The sequence below is a fragment of the Antechinus flavipes genome, chromosome 3, assembly GCF_016432865.1.
Source record: "Antechinus flavipes isolate AdamAnt ecotype Samford, QLD, Australia chromosome 3, AdamAnt_v2, whole genome shotgun sequence".
Lineage (NCBI taxonomy): Eukaryota > Metazoa > Chordata > Mammalia > Dasyuromorphia > Dasyuridae > Antechinus > Antechinus flavipes.
Genome location: NC_067400.1, coordinates 570,647,625 through 570,665,189, shown reverse-complemented (window position 1 = coordinate 570,665,189; position 17,565 = coordinate 570,647,625). Strand labels below are relative to the sequence as shown.

The 17,565-nt window shown below is 39.5% G+C and overlaps 1 protein-coding gene across 1 annotated transcript in view; it reads right to left on the bottom strand.

Annotated features, from left to right (window-relative positions):
- The window catches only part of RIMKLA (ribosomal modification protein rimK like family member A), a 65,851-nt gene extending 49,140 nt beyond the window's left edge, over positions 1-16,711 (bottom strand). The window contains exon 1 of the mRNA XM_051987916.1: positions 16,328-16,711. Coding sequence (XP_051843876.1) covers positions 16,328-16,490 — 163 coding nt within the window. The 5' untranslated portion in view covers positions 16,491-16,711. The remainder of the gene's footprint in view (positions 1-16,327) is intronic.
- Between the last annotated feature and the right edge of the window lie 854 nt (positions 16,712-17,565).

Here is a 17,565-nt window from a genome sequence, read left to right as displayed (position 1 = left end):
CCACTGTCAGGAATCTTTGAAAGATTATGACCCATAGGAGAGACATGGCAGACTCAAGGCAAATGCCTAAATTTACAAAAAGGAGGGAAACAATGGAGTCTGAAAACTTTAGGGAAGTGGGCTTAATTTTGATTGTTGGCAATCAGGGGAAGGCTACTGACATAGTTTCTCGACGTTTTAACAAGGTTAAACTGGTCCTTCTCTTCTCAAGAATGTTTCTTCATCTCTAACCAATCACTTGCCTGTTTGAAAGATTTCAATGACTCCCTACTGCCTACAGAATCAAGTAAAAACTTCTGATATCTAAATTCAATGCTTTCCACAATACAATTCCAATCTATCTTTCTACCCTTACATCACACTGTACCCCTTATATTATTTAACTTCTTAGGGTGTCAGTTGGATGACTTCTAAGGTCCCTCTAGCTCTAAATCTCTGATACTATGATCCTTCCCTTCACTGACTGTAGACTCCCATGAAAATGGAAATCTCACTGTCTATCCACGGCTTTCTTTCCTGCTAGGTTCTGCTCACATTGTTCCTTATTAATATTCTATCTAATCTCATCTTTGCCTGTTGAAATTCTTCCATAAAACATTCTTTTTTTGATGTTTAAGCCAGAAATGGTTTCTTTTTCATGTGAACTCTCAGGCTTTGTTTTTAACCTTTCACTTCAGTCATGTCAGACTTTTCATGATACTATTTGGGGTTTTCTTAGCAGAGATACTGGACTGGTTTGATATTTCCTTTTTCAGTTCATTTTCCAGATAAGGAAAAGGAGGCAAACAGGACTAAGTGACTTGCCCAGGGCACACAGTTAGTAAACATCTGAGACTAGATTTGAACTCAGGAAGTAGGGTGCGGTAAGTAGGTTGATGCCTTCCTTACTCCAGACACAGTGCTCTGTGCACTGGATCTCCTAGTTGTCTTACCATACTTTACTTGATATTAATATGGTTTGGTTGTATGTCAACTCCTTTGAAGAGTTGGGAATATCACAATATCACAGAATGATAGCATTAAAAGGCGTCTCAGAGACTGCTGAGACTAATCCACAGAGGAATAAGATCCCCTCCCCAGCATAACCCAAAATGGTATTGTAGTTTTGCTTGAAGACCTCAGGTGAAAAATAAAACCAATCCATGACCTCCCAAGGTGGCCCATGCTACTTTTAGATGGTGTTAATTTTCAAGTTTTTTTGTTAACTGGTTAACAGGGAAATCAGACATTGTTATCTGCCCTATTTCTACCTGCAAATTTCCACACACAGACATCCCATTTTTTTGCTGCTTGCTCAGAAACAGTATTTAAATCATTATTAATTACCATGACTACTGGAAAGATTGAAACAAATCTACTGCCTTCTAGCTCTATTCACAATCCCTGGGACCACATTACCTGGCCACCACCCCCTCCAATGGGAAGCTCCCAGAAGGTAGGGACTGTCTCCCTTTATATTTGTATCCCTAGCAAAGAACATGAAAGATAATCAAGTACGGCATACCAAGTGACAGAGCAGGCACAAGGCATGGGATTCTGAAGAAAATGGCAAATTTATAATATCTAAAGCTCAGATAGAAGAATAATATAATAGCAAAAAAAAAAAAAAAAAAAAACTGCATTCAAGAAATCCCCAGTGTTCCACTGCTTTGGAAGGAATGCTCAAGAAAGTATAGTGACATTAATTACTCCACTTGAGTATTAAATTGTTAAGAGAATCAAAAAATAATCTGATAGGATTTTGCATCAAGTAACTGATCTAAGATTAAGTAGACATAATAACAGACTGATGAGATTTTTGCTCTGCTATAGAAATCAACATAAAAGAAACAGATAATGGACCCGATCAGTTTCTGTATTATTCTGCCATAAAGAACAATCCTTGTACTGTTTCTTTTTTTTTCTTTTTTCTTTTTTTTTGCTGAGGCAATTGGGGTTAAGTGACTTGTCCAGGATCCCACAGCTAGACAGTGTCTGAGACCAGATTTGAACTCGGGTCCTCCTGACTTCAGGGATGGTGCTCTATCCACTGCACCACCTAGCTGCCCCTTGCACTGTTAACAGAACAAAAATACCTATTGGGGTACTGCTATCCAAGATAAAAAGGGAGAAGTAAGAATACCTCACTGTCTCTAATGAATTTGAGTTTATTAGGCTCAGATGGACCATAACCTATCATTAAGCCACTGTCAGGAATCTTTGAAAGATTATGACCCATAGGAGAGACATGGCAGACTCAAGGCAAATGCCTAAATTTACAAAAAGGAGGGAAACAATGGAGTCTGAAAACTTTAGGGAAGTGGGCTTAATTTTGATTGTTGGCAATCAGGGGAAGGCTACTGACATAGTTTCTCAACGTTTTAACAAAGTTTCTCATGGTTGTAGCAAAGACAGAGAAATGTGGGCTAGGTTACAATTAAATGAATTGTATACTAGGTTAACATCAGTCCAGAGAGTAGCCACTAATTGATTAAGGTCAATTTGTAAGGTGATTTCAAGTGGCTTGCTCTTGAAACCTGTCTTTAGTTGGACTTATACTTTTGACAATGACTTGAATAAAGCTATAGATAGATTATTTATCAAATGTGTTCTTGGCACAAAATGGAAAGGGATGGAGTCAGTCACCCAGGATAACACAGTTCGGATGCAAAAAGATTTTAGGTGAAATTTTATAGAGATAAATGTTGTTGTTCATTCTTCATTTTTTGAAGAGGACTCATGACATTACAGATGATGTCTTGAATTGCACATGAATTGGAAAGATGGCAATCTGTCAGAAAAAGATCTAGCAATCTTAGTAGATAAAATCATTAGAGTGTGTGACATGGCAGCCAAAAAAAGGCAATATAATATTAGGTTGCATTAAAACCAATGACTAGGGAAGTGAGAATCCCTCTGTCCTCTGCCCTGGTCAAACCACATCTCAAGTATTATAATCACGTTGAGGAGACCACAGTTTAAGAGAGAAGATGAAGGTTCCTGAGGTCATATTATGTGAGGATCAGCTGAAGGAACCAGGGATACTTTGCCCAGAGGAGATAAGTCATAATTGGAGGGAGTATCTGGGTAGAGATGCCCTTCAAGTATAAGTATAAGTAAAATTAGTTCTGCTTGACCTCAAGAGACAAAACTAAGAATAAAAAAAGAAAGATACAAAGAGTTTTGATGTAAAGGAGAAAGTCTGAGAAACTAGAACTATTCAGAAATAGAATAGGCTACTTAAAGAGATAGTGGTTTCCAACTCAGAACTCTATCTTGGATAACCACATTTGGGTACTTGTATGGACATTCCATGATTAAATCCAATCTGAGAAAAGGGATAAGTATTTTATTTACTGAACAAAGTCATGAAATACATTCTTTTGGGGGGACATCTGTTACCTTGGGAAAAAGAGAAGACCTAATGGAAATTATCTGGAAGTCTAAATCAAGCCTCTCCTTCATTCCCACCACTCCTAATGTTTGCTTTGAAGTAGAATAAGCATCTAATTCCTGAGGACTGTTTGGGGTTGTGGGATAATCTACAACAGAAGAACCCTCACTTTTTCATGAGAAGTTCCTTTTAATTTTCATGAAGCCTTGAGAGCCCTGAACAAGGAAAGGTCTGGCAGTAAATTTTGTGGTACAGATGGATAATAAAGTCTTCTCTACTCAAGAAGTCTGGACAGATCTCAGAGAGGGCCCCATGGCAGAAAAGAGGGTGATCATAGGGTTAAAGCACTGCCAAAAGAATGGGCAATGACTTCCACAAAGTAAATAAAGGCCAAAGGAACCTCAGGTCAAAAACAATGGACAAAGTCAGTAGGAAGCTCTCCAAACTAACGCACACATCATTCCCTCCAGTTAACAATGAGTGAAGAACAAAAGTAGAAAGCTTTAAGAACTATCAGTCCAAAACAAGGAATCTATGTCGAAACAAAAAACATAATTTTTTAAAAAATCATAACATTAGGGCATAGCAGTAGCCACAAACTTAAAGATTCTGGGTTCCAGATCTAACAGGAAAGCCCAATCTGTTTTCCAGGAACCTCTAATTTTACATGATATATAAACTTGTCCTAAATTACATTAATTGTGTGGGATATAGAAGATCCTTATCCAAAATGACTACTCAAAGATCACTAAAAATAGAAAGCAGAAAGGTCGTTTATCATACCTCTGGAGAATGAGTCGTCACATCATGAGATAAGAAAGAGAAAGCTTGTGGTAGGAGGGCCAAAGAAGTAGTAAAGATATACAGCTTTTATACAAGAAATTACATCACAAGTAAGAAAGCATTGAGAAGGGGAGGGAGAGGCATCTAAATGGTTGTTGCTATTCGGAGAGTTTGGAATGGAAGGTTTCTGTTTCCCAAAATCACCTGATTTTTAGAAACAGAAAATCAGGCCTTCAGGCTTAATCAAGCAGATAGTGGTCAAGCTAATAGACTAAATACCAATAAATGTCAAATACTGATAAATGTCATCATATCTGAGATAATATGTTTATAGCTGGCCAAGGCTCAAGTAAATATGGGCCTGCACATATTATAGAGGTCATAGGGGAAACACAGAAATAATGAAAATAAAATACAGAAAAAAGAATTCATACATTCCTGTAAGTTCTTCACCTTATCTCTCTATTCCACTCATTAACAATTTCTTTCCTTTGCTCTAGGAGGGAACCTCCAGAATAGAGGTTCTTAACCTGGCATGTATAGGTTTTAAAGGGTCTGTGAATTTAGAAGGGGGAAAATACACACACACGTTTTCTCTCTTGGGCTCTTACTGAAATTTAGTATTTCCTTCCTTTAAAAAAACATTGTTCTAGAATGTTTCACCAGATGACCAAAGTAGTCTAAAAAAGTTAAGAATTCCTGTTTTAGAAAGAGTCCTTATCTTCAATTTCCCATCATTCACTCAACCACTAACATCTTACAATTTGAATACCTTACAATTTGAATTCCTTCTGAACCCCTTTATTAAAACTGCTCCTTCCAAAGGAAAAAGCTAAAGGGACATGGGAGAGCCACAAGAATTAAATTATGTTGAAGCAATGAAAAAACCAATTCTAATAGGGAAGAAAATGGCGCACTTCTTGTAATACTTCTTCACAGAATTTCAGAGCTACATAAGACATCAAGGATCATCTATTCCAACCTATACCTTCACAGGAATTTTCTTTACAACATGGTACACAAATGGCCATCCAGCTTTTGCTCAAGGGTGTCTAGTGAGCAGAAACCCAATGCTTTTTAGATCAGGTAGCTCTAAAATTGGATAGCATGCTTGGAATCCCAAGATCATAGATTTCAATTTCGAAGGAACATCAGGAATAATTCTGGTCTAGTCCTTTCCGTTTTACAGATAAGGAAACTGAATGGGCTTTCTCAAGGCCACATAAGCAAATAAATGGCCAAGTAAGAATTAGAACCAGATCCCACCTCAAAATTCAGCAGTCTTTCCCCTGAATAATGCTGTTGCTCTTGTACAATGTTTTTCTCTATATATTAACCCCTAAACATTTACATTGTAATTAAAATTATATTAATTTTTAATCTACTCATTGCTCCTAGTTCTGTTGTCTGGGACCAAGCAAATCAAATCTAAGCTTTACTTTACTTTCTTTCAATACAACAATCGTATCATATGATACATCAATCATGTCCTTCTTAAATATTCTTTGTGGCAGAAAAAAGAGGCCTACAACAATCTGCCTTCAATAAAATCAGCAGTTTCCCCCAAAATCAGTTTTCCACAGATTTCCTAAGCTTTGGTATAGAAAACTGGACACTTTCTCTATTCTATAGTTACACAGTTCATTTTTTAAACCAACTGTAAGAATGCATCAAATTATCCCAATTAAATTTAATCTCAGATTTGGCTTACTGTTCTAATCTATCAAAGCCATTTTGCATTCTGACTTTGTTACCCACAAATCCCAGCTCTGTGCTATGGGCAAATTTAATAAATGTACCATCAGTCTTTTTCTTTTTCTTTTTTTTTTTTAAATAACTTTTTATTGATAGAATGCATGCCAGGGTAATTTTTTACAGCATTATCCCTTGCATTCACTTCTGTTCCGATTTTTCTCCTCCCTCCCTCCACCTCTTCCCCCAGATGGCAAGCAGTCCTTTACATGTTGAATGGGTTACAGTATATCCTAGATACAATATATGTGTGCAGAACTGAACAGTTTTCTTGTTGCACAGGGAGAATTGAATTCATAAGGTATAAATAACCCGGGAAGAAAAACAAAAATGCAAGCAGTTTATATTCATTTCCCAGTGTTCTTTCTCTGGGTGTAGCTGCTTCTATCCATCTTTGATCAATTAAAGCTCTCTTTATCAAAGAGATCCACTTCCATCAGAATACATCCTCAAACAGTATCGTTGTTGAGGTATATAATGATCTCCTGGTTCTGCTCATTTCACTTATCATCAGTTCAGGTAAGTCTCACCAGTCCTCTCTGTATTCATCGTGCTGGTCATTCCTTACAGAACAATAATATTCCATCACGTTCATATACCACAATTTACTCAACCATTCTCTAATTGATGGGCATCCTTTCATTTTCCAGCTTCTAGCCACCACAAACAGGGCTGCCACAAACATTTTGGCACATACAGGTCCCTTTCCCTTCTTTAGTATCTCTTTGGAGTATAATCCCAGTAGAAACACTGCTGGATCAAAGGGTATGCACAGTTTGATAACTTTTTGAGCATAGTTCCAAACTGCTCTCCAGAATGGCTGGATGTGTTCACAATTCCACCAACAATGTATCAGTGTCCCTGTTTTCCCACATCCCCTCCAACATTCCCCATTATCTTTCCCTGTCATTCTAGCCAATCTGACAGGTGTGTAGTGGTATCTCAGAGTTGTCTTAATTTGCATTTCTCTGATTAATAATGATTTGGAGCATATTTTCATATGTCTATAAATAGTTTCAATTTCTTTGTCTGAGAATTGTCTGTTCATATCCTTTGACCATTTATCAATTGGAGAATGGTTTGATTTCTTATAGATTAGAGTCAATTCTCTATATATTTTGGAAATGAGGCCTTTATCAGAACCTTTGATTGTAAAAATGTTTTTCCAGTTTATCATCAGTCTTTTTCAAAGTCAATAATAAAAAAATTGTTCAATATCCCAGATCCTAGCAGCACTCCACTAAACCCTCAATCTGAGGATACTATAATGATCTGTTAGTGAGTCTTCTTTGGGTCTGATCATTCAATCAGTTCTGAATCCACTTAAATATACCATCTTCTAGCCCACATCTATCAAACTGTTCTTGAAGCATAAGAGGTTATATCAAATGCTTTGCTAAAATCAGAGTAAATCTGGCATGACCTATCTCTGATGAAAGCATACGGGGTCTTAAGAATCACTGTCTCCATTTCTAGATGTTCATACAGTGATAATACATTTTAATACACTGCAAAATATCAATAGTACAATCAAACTACCCCTGAAATTTACAGACCTCTTTCTTTCTCCCTTCTGAACAGAGACATTTGTCCTTCTTTGTCTGTGGCACCATGGCCATGCCCTATAACCTTTCAAAGATCACAGAGAGTGGTTCAGCAAACAAATTTGCCAATTGCTTCAGTACTCTAGGAAGCAGTCCATTCAAGTTTGACTCACCAAGAATAAGAAGGAGCTCTGCCCCTTTATTCATCTTGGAAATTAACTCCCTACTAGGAATTCTTGTTCAGTTCTTTCTAGTCTAAAGATTATTTTCCTTGACAGAGAAAGACAAAAGCAATTCAGGTCCATCATACAAATCCTTTGTCCTCTGCCACAGACATCAACAAAGGTCATCATTAGCCCATTACTGTGGTCACTTTCTCCTTGGCAGAAAAATGAGAGGCAAAATATAAACTGGGTGGTTGCATCACCTCTGCTTTGGCTTATCTACCCAGCGCAATGGTTCTATATAGTCTATGCTATTCTTTTTTAAAAAACATTTAATTTTTATTTTATTTTTCTCAATTGCATGTAAAAAACTTTTTTTAATGTGCATTTTAAGAAAATGAGTTCCATATTCTTTCCCTCCATCCCCTCCTTGAAAAGGCAAGCAATCTGATATAGGTTAATACATGTTCAGTCATATAAAACATTTCCATATTAGTTATGTTGCAAAAAAAAAAAAAAATGGAGACTAAAAGAAATGCCCCCAAAATAACAAAGTAAAAAAAATTAGCTTCGATCTGCATTCAGATTCATCAGTTCTTTGTCTGGAAATAGATAGCATTTTTTATCCTAAGTCCTTCAGAATGTCTTGGGTCTTTTTATTGCTGAGGATACACAAGTCATTCACAATTGGTCATCCTATGGTGTTGCTGTTACTATGTACCCATAGTATCCTGCTCCTGCTTACTTCACTTTGTATCAGTTCATATAAATCTTTTCAAGTTTTTCTTAATGTGTTACTCTTTTTTTATCCAGTATATTTTAAAAATTATATTTCTTTTATTTACATAATTCTGTCAATATTGGCATGCTTTCCCAGTCACCAAACTCAAAATCTCGTTGACATCTTCAAATTCTCTTTGCTCTTTAACCCCACATTTGATTTGTCAAACTTCTGCATATTCTTCCCTCCTGATATTTTTAATACTATTTTATTTTTTCAAACACATGTAAAGATAGTTTTCAACATTCATTTTTGTATGACTCTGTGTTCTAAATTTTTCTCCCTCCCTCTCTTACCTCTTTCCTCCCCCAAGTCAGCAAGTAATCTGATATAGATTAAATATGTACAATCCTTTAAAACATATTTCCATATTTGTCATGTTGTGCAAGAAAAATCACCCAAAAAAGGGAAAAAAACCAAGAAGAAAGAAAAAAAAACCCAAGCAAACAAAAAGGTGAAACTACTATGCTTGGATCCATATGTAGTCTCCACAGTTCTCTCTCTCTGGATGCCATTGGCATTTTCCATCCCAAGTCTACTGGAATTGCCTTGAATCACCACATTGTTGAGAGGAACCAAGTCCATCAGGGTTAATCATCACATAATATTGCTGTTACTATATACAATGTTCTCCTGATTTTGTTCACTTCATTTAGCATCAGTTTATGTAAGTCATTCCAGGGTTTTCTGAAAGCAGCCTGCTCATCACTTCTTAAAGAGCAATAATAAACAATAATATTCCATTACCTTCATATATCATGATGGGCATCCACTCAATTTCCAATTCCTTGCCACTACAAAAAGGGCTTCCAGAAGCATTTTTGCATATATGGGTCCTTTTCCATTTTTTATTATCTCTTTACAGACCCAGTAGTGAGATCACTAGATCAAAGGATATGCACAGTTTTATAGTCCTTTAAAGATAGTTTCAAATTGCTCTCCAGAATGGTCGGATCATTTCACAACTCCACCAATATTGTATTAGTGTCCCAGTTTTCCCATATCCCCTCCAACATTCATCATTATCTTTTCCTGACCTCTTAGTCAATCTGAGAGGTATGAGGTGGTACCTCAGCGTTGTCTTAATTTGCATTTCTCTAATCGATAGTGATTTGGAGCATTTTTTCATATGATTAGAAATGACTTTAATTTCTTCCTTATCTATATCCTTTGACCATCTATCAACTGAGGATCTTCAATATATTTTTTAAAAATAAACAAAACTTTTTTATAGACTTTTAATGCTGGTCTTAGCTAATTTTGAACTTTATATAGCACACTCCTCACATTAAATGTAATTAATCAAATGAAATCTGAGAAGATGTATCTGGAGAGATATGGTAGGCAAGATTCAGTCAACCTGAAAAGAAGTCTCTAGTTTGATATCTCAGGGATCTGTGCTTCGCAGTAAGCTGTTTGAGATTTTCATCAAATGGTTTGAATAAAAGCACAGATATAAAATTTGTGGATGGCACAAAGCTAGGAGCAATGGCTAACACACTGGATGACAGAAGGATCCCAAAAGATCTTGACAGTCCAGAACACTGAGCAAAATTGAATAAGATAAAATTTAATAAGAATAAATGTACAGTCTAACACTTGGGTTCATGAATTCTGTTTCACAAATACAAGATGGAATGGTGGGGTAGACGTTGGCGATGGCAATGGGAGTGAGGAGACTCGTCATTAAAAAGCAATTTGTCTTAAAAAGAGGTATAAAAACAATATGAGTCAACAATGTCAAATAGAGGCCAAAAGGATGAATGCAATTCTCAGTTGCATTACAACAGATATACTTTTCTGAAACACAAAAGTGATAGTTGTTTTATATTCCAATACATTCAGTCCACTCTTCTGGAAAATTCTATTCAGTTCTGTGAGTCAAGCAAGGTTTAAAAGAGAGCAGAATGGTGAAACGAAGGACCTTAAGCCTATGCTATATAAGGATCAATTGAAGGACCTGGGGACTGATAGTGTTTCTTGGCATTAAGAACACAAGACTCACAGAGAATATAATAGCTATCTTTAAGGTAGCTGAGTATCTAAGTATCTTTAAATATAGTATTTAACTATCACCATATTCAGCAGTGAAACACTAGGGAAAGAGGAAAAGAGGAATAGGGAATTAGTGGGAGGGTAGACTAAGGTAAAAAATAGTCTTAAGCAAAACAAACTGTAAGGTTGTATAAACATATTTATAGCTTTTTTGAGATATCAGAGAATAGAAATCTAAGAAGTGTCAATACGCTGCAGAACAGATGAACAAGCTATAAACATAAATATGATGAAATATTATTGATAAACTTTTATCAGAATTAATGGCCAACTAGGATTCCAGAGGACTAATGAGGAAACGTGCTATCCATCTCTTGAAAGAGGGGTGAAGGACTCAATGTAGAATGAGACAAATGTTTTTTTAGGACATGACCATTATGAGGATTTGTTTTGATTGACTATACATGGAAATGAGTTTCATTTTTCTCATGTTCTCAATGAAGATAGATGGGTTTGGGAAGATCGGTGGATGAGGAGGTAGACCGTGGGTGAGAAAGTAGACCTTGGCTGATTAAAACAAATAAACAAAAATGTGTGTGTGTGTGTAAACTGTAATCACAATGACCAAACATCATATCTACATATATATATATATATATACATAGAAAGAGAGAGAGCGAGAGAGAGAGAGAGAGAGAGAGAGAGAGAGAGAGAGAGAGAGAGAGAGAAAGGGTCATGTTTTTTTACATATCCGAGACATTTTGTTTTTGTTTTGCTTAACTATATGTGCCTGTAACAGGCTTGTAACATTTCTCAATGGGACAGAGGGAAGAAGAGGGAGGGAGAGAAGGTTGACCTTTGCTTGAAAATAAAACAAAAATTAATTCAAATAAAAAAGGTAGGTTTGGGTCAGATTACAGAAGGCTTTAAATGTCTTGCTATTTATACTTCACCTGGAGGCAACAGGGAGCCAGTGACTATTTGTAGACTTTAGGAGTATTCCTTTGGCAGTTTATGGGGGATGGATTGAAAAGCAAACCAAAAAAGAATTTTAGCAGAGCAATCCATTAGAAGGCTACTATAATAGCAGGTGAGGGACAGATACAAAAGATCTCCAAAGACAAAAACCAACATTCATATCTGCTCTTTCCCTACACTGTACTTACTTCATCCTTCCAGCTCCTAGGATATAGAATTAACTGCTTTACAATTCTGCTCATTTTACATTCAACAGCCCTAATTATTAGGAAGTTCCTCCTGATGTTTCAATAAAATCTTCCACCTTGTGACTTGTACCCACTGGTCTTAGTTCACACTAATCTCCCCTCCTACCCCTCAACAGGGCAAGACTTTACTGAGGCTGCATATGTTGTATCAAAAACACAGATAATAAATGTTGAGCAGCATAAATACTGAGAGAACATAGTGATAGTTTTTTTGACTTATAAACCTCTTTCTATCCAACAACACTGTGAGGAAGGAAATACAGATATTATTATTCCCATTTTACTGATGAAGAAACAGAAGCTCCCAAGTGGTTGATGTGATGTGCTTTAGTTGACAAATTTAGTATATGATGATTAGGCCCAACAAACCTGGATCTTCTGATGCTAGAATTGATGCTCTTTCTCATTCACATCTCTCCATCTCTGTCTCTGTCTCTTTGTCTCCCCACTTCTTCCCTTCCTCTCCCTTTCCTTCTCCTCCCCTTCTTTCCCCCTCCCTCCCCCCTCTCTAAAACAGGTAGAGAAAGGGGAACAGTCCTGACCTGTAATTTTGCTAGCCCAGAGAATTTCCAGTTAAAGAATTTCCTGTTGCCAATGCACTCCCATCTTAAAGTATTAAATAGTTACTTAGGGCCCTGAAAGGGAATTACCCAGGGTCACAGTTGGGAATGGAACCCAGAGCCTTCTAACTTCAAGATCAGCTCTTCATTATATCACACTCTTGGATATCATTATAATATTGAAACTTAGAGTAATAGAAGAATGGAATACTGCTAGAACTAGAACTTTGAAGGTGGACAAATCCAATCCTTTCATTATACAGATGAGGGTACTGAGACCCAGAGAGAGATGTTTATCCAAATTTAGAGCCAATAAAGTTTAGAATAGAGTAGCTGGGAGATCCAGTGGATAGTGTGGGACCTGGAATCAAGTACACTCATCTTGCTGAGTTCAGATCTGGCCTCAGATACTTACTTGCTGTGTCATCCTGGACACTTGTCTTAAATCCTGTCTGCCTCAGTTTCCTTATCCCTAAAATGAGCTGGAGAAGGAAATGAAAAACCACTCCAGTATCTTTGTCAAGAAAACCCCAAAGTGGGTCACAAAGAGTCGTATGTGACTGAAAAACAACAACAAGAGTTTGGAATCTTTTCAGAAGAGCACTTTGGCTGGACGGTTCGACTTAGCTTTGGAATAAACTGCAAACAAAGATTCATATCTTGCTTTAATCAATCAGCTTCTAACTATAAACTCCCATCCTCCCATGGGTGGTAAGAAAATGTCTGTTCTATAGATTGTGTTTGGGAGTCTATCCACCAGAGTAGAGAGTCTATCCACTTTCCAGAGTTGGAGCCTAATCTACCATAATCAGCCCTCTTGAAAAAAAACCTCTGAATATTGATGCAATGGTCTGTTTACCCAGTATAAACAAAACAAATAATGAAATTTTCTTCTATTCAAAAAGTTGTAACCTTTGCTTTTCCAAATAGGCAGGAGGGTTTTCAAAATATTATTCTTGTCATTTCTGGGTATCATTCTCTAGATTTAATTCTCTAGTGTAGGAAAAACATACCCTTAAATTCATAACCTGCCCCCCCAAAAAAACTTTTCAATCTTCTTATACCTTATAGCTCCACTATGCACTCTGCTATCCAGCAACATTAGCTTCCTTGCTGTTCCTTGAACAAGACCCTCCATCACTTTACTCCAGGCATTTTTACTGGCTGTCTACCATGTCTGAAATGCTCTCTCTCCCTACTCCACCTCTTGATTCCTTCAAGTCTCAATTAAAAACCCACCTTTTTCAGAAAGCTTTTCTCAATCTCTCTTAATTCCAATGTCTTCCCTTCTTGATTATTTCCAACTTATCCTACATGTAGCTTGTTTGTATATAGTTGTTCCAATGTTGTTTCCTCATTAGACTGAGATCCTTGAGAGCAGGGATCATCTTCTCTCTTTCTAGTGCCTGACACATAATCAGAGCTTAACAAATGTTTATTGACTGTAAATACTGGGGTGGAATATAGTACCCTAAAGTAGACCAGAGTTAATGAAACAACAGAAAATCAAATGCTCAGATAGAAAGGAAGGACTTCCTTTCACACTCAGAGACTAAAAAATATTTTTTAAGATTACAGTTTGGAAAGAAGTCTAAACACAGAATATTTAGAATTCCAATTAGAATAGAAGGGAAACATCAAATCTGGATGTCCAATGGAATGTGGATTTCAGAATAGAAAAACATAAGACAGCCAAAACAGTTTTTTTTTTTTTTTGTTGTTGTTGTTGTTGTTTTTAATCCTTAACAGAAAAGAAGGAAACCAACGCTGGAAATGCTATCAATGAGAGTCTGAATCTTATGAGACACTAGTTAAATAACACCACTAATAATTCACAATTGTGTAGTACTTTATAAAGTTTTCAAAGCACTGCAGATACATATTCTCATTTGAATCTCACAACACTCTTGTGAGGTATATAGTACAGGCATTTTTATTTCCACTTCACATGAGGCAACTGAGGCTTAAAGAAATCACATGATTTGTCCATGGTCCCAAGCTGGTATGTATCAGAGGAAGAATTCAAACCCAAATTGTTCTAACTACAAGGCAAGGATTCTGTCTATCATGCTTTGGCAAGACTTTATATATGTACCCATCAGCTGGTACAAGCTGGCAACTAATCTGGCAATTGCGCAGATCAATTTATGGATGACTGCCTCCAAGCAGATTACGGGCAGTCCCCAATTTACAAATAATCTATTTTCCAAAATTTTCTTTTATCATATGACATTTAGAATACATTTAGAATACATTTACAACAGAAGTAGTGTTATAAATGAATACTATATAGGGGCAGCCAGGTGGTGCAGTGAATAGTGTGACTTGCCTGGATTGTCTGGGATTCAAATCCAGTCTCAGACACTTACCAACTGTGTGACCCTGTTTGCCTCAGTTTCCTTACTGTCAAATGAGATGGAAAAGGAAATGGCAAACCACAATAGTATCCTTGCCAGGAAAACCTCATATGGGGTCACAAAGAGTTGGACATAACTAAACAACAACAGGCTCATGTAAACCATTCTGCTATAAAGCTCATCTTAACATACAAGTGAACCTGGGCTTTCAAAAGAGATGTATACAAGAGGAAGCATAATCTCTGGATATGTCTACTAGGTTGAAAAGGCTCTGAGTCTAGGCCTGGCTACCAAGTTCATCTGTTATACAAATACCAGCTTAAATATGGAGAGGTTTATTAGAAAGATAGCCACCAGGGAATGAATTTTGTCAGCCACATCAACTCAAAACTACTAATATCACCTGCACCACTGGAGGTGCAAAACAACAAAACCACAGTTCCTTGAAGTTCTAAACTAAGGAGATGGAGTAACAGGAGAAGCCCTTCGATGACTTGAGTCTTGAGGCCTAAGGTATCTGAAACTGAGCCTGACTCAACCTGTTCCCTTTGGGGAAGGAAGTGGTAAGGAAAACTAGTTAAAAATAAGGAAATACAGGGATGGTTTGGTGTGGCAAACCTAATGATATATCAGGTTGGGGCTTCAAAAATTAATAGGAAATAGGGATGGCTTATTGTGAAGGTAAGTCATTTCTAATTCAAGTATTTCCCCATTTGGGAACACTTGTATTAATGGAAAATTAAAGATGTTTGGTTATTCCTAACTTTATGGAGTGAGCATTATATGGGTTAACACACTAGTTTCTATAAAAGAGCTCTTGGTATTCCTGTGAGAAGTAAAATCTGGGGTTGGGTGGATCACCAGACTGAGGCAAAGTGGCATTCTTTCTGTTTCTTTAATCACTAATTCACAGAAGGATTAATAAGGTTCTCTATGTGTGACCCCTGCAAACATACCAGTTCCAGGGAAGCACACCATGCACAACCTGAATAAATCCAAGCAAAACAATGGTCTAGGACCTGACTTTAGACCAGGGATTTACTTTATTCCTTAACACTACAGCTCAACTCAAACTTTATGATAAGATTTCATGACTCTTGCCTTCTATACCCCATGGGCAGCTTGGGTTGATTCTTATATGCTTTTAAGTGTATCATTTGATTCCTAATGCACATTTCTACAAAACTTTTTCTTTTTAAACTATGCCAAAAATACTGTGAATTTTGTCATCAGCGTCTCCAAGGTCTCCAAGTCTTCGTTGAAGAGACATCCAAACAGTGAAAATGTTTGGAAATCTTGGAAAGACGCTTGAATTTTCAATGACAGTACAAAGTACTTAGAACAATTGATGCACTGTGCAAAACAAAACAACAAAACCAACCTAAGTTCGACGTGAAATTCAAGTTCAGCCATTCTGAAGGTAGATTTTACAATCACATATGTAAGTAATCTTTAACAGATTTCAAGCTTTAAAAATTGGCTTGTTTGGGGGGGTTTTTGTGCCAAAGAAATGAGGGAGCATTAGTGGGACACCCCAGAGGTGACTCCAACACTCGCACAGTTTGGGGTCAGGAAGAATGAGTGGAAAACCCCTAAAGCACTGGGGCTCTTCACTGGAGTCCCCACCCAGTCCGTGCGCCTGCCTGCCTGCCGATGGGGGCAATGGCCAGCGCAAGCCCCGCGCCCGGGGCAGGGAAGGGGTGGCCCCTCCTCCCTCGGGGTTTGTGCCCCGGGGGGCATGGAGTGCTGAGGGCACAGCGCCGCGCGCCCCCCGCCCGCAGCCCGAGCTCACCGAGGTGGCCGCCGACGACGGTGACGGCGATCTGGTCCATGAGCACGGCCCTGAAGCGCACGTCCTGCTCGGAGCAGCGCTGCCGGAGGGCGCGCAGGATCTGCACCTGCGGGTAGTCCTCGCGGATCCTCCGGTCCGTCAGGAACCAGAGACTGGAGCACATGGCGGCCGGGGGCCGGGGCCAGGGGCGCGGGCAGGAGGGCTGAAAGAGCGGACAGGGCAGGGTAGGACGAAGCTGGACCGCGGCACCCGCTCTCCCCCTTTCCGCACTCAGTGGCTCAGGCCGCTGACATCGCGGACCGGGCGGCGGCGGTGGCGGCGGCTGCAGCTCCGGCTCACACTCGGGGCTGTGGATTTGGAGCTCGGGATCTGCCTACAGCCGCGAGCTGAGTATCCCCTACCACAGCCGCCGCCACCACCGCCACCGCCGCTACCACAGCCGCCGCCTCTGCAGCCCTGACCCAGCGAGTCTGCGCAGCAGCCAATCAGTGCCGCCACCACCGTCCGGCCCCAAAGCCGTTCAGCCAATCAACGCCCGCGCGAGCTGGACGCGGGACGGCGCCTCGGCCCAACTGCAGTGTCGGCCCACCCGGAGCCGCGCCCAGCGCCGGGCCGACGCCTGCCAGCTAGCCTGCCAGCCAGCCCGCGGGGCAGGCAGTGGGTCAGGCCAGTTTGCGGGTGGGGGCTGTACGCTGGTCCGCTCTTTCGGGATGCGGCGGCGGCGGGAGGCGGGGCCGGGGCCGAGGCGCAGGGGACAGCTCCGGCATCCCTCCCGCCTGGGCTGGCACGTGGCCCCGCCTGAAGCGAGAGTAGGTGCTGGAGCATCACCTCCCCACCCGCACTGCCTGCCAGCCGAGGGCAGGGCCTCCGGGTCCCTCGGGAAAGAAAGAGGAGAGGGAGGAGAGAAGGAGTTAAGAGACCGAGGGGAGAAGGAAAAGGGAGTAAAGAGGAGGGGGAAGAGTTAGAGGCAATGGGGAGGAGGAAACGGAGAGGGAGTGGGAAGGGGGCTAAAGAAGAAGAGGGAATTAGAATGGAACAGGGAGGAAGGGAAAGGGGAGTAAAGGAAGGTTGAATGGAGGGAGGTGCAGGAGGGGGAGGGGAAACAGTTAAAGCGCAGTGCCGCAGGTTGGCGGGGGTGGTGACAGTGACCATGACCTCGGACGTTGAGACAGCGTCTCTGCAATCAGCGACTTCGGGTCTTTACGGATCTAGATCCTGGACTCTAGGACCCAGAACCT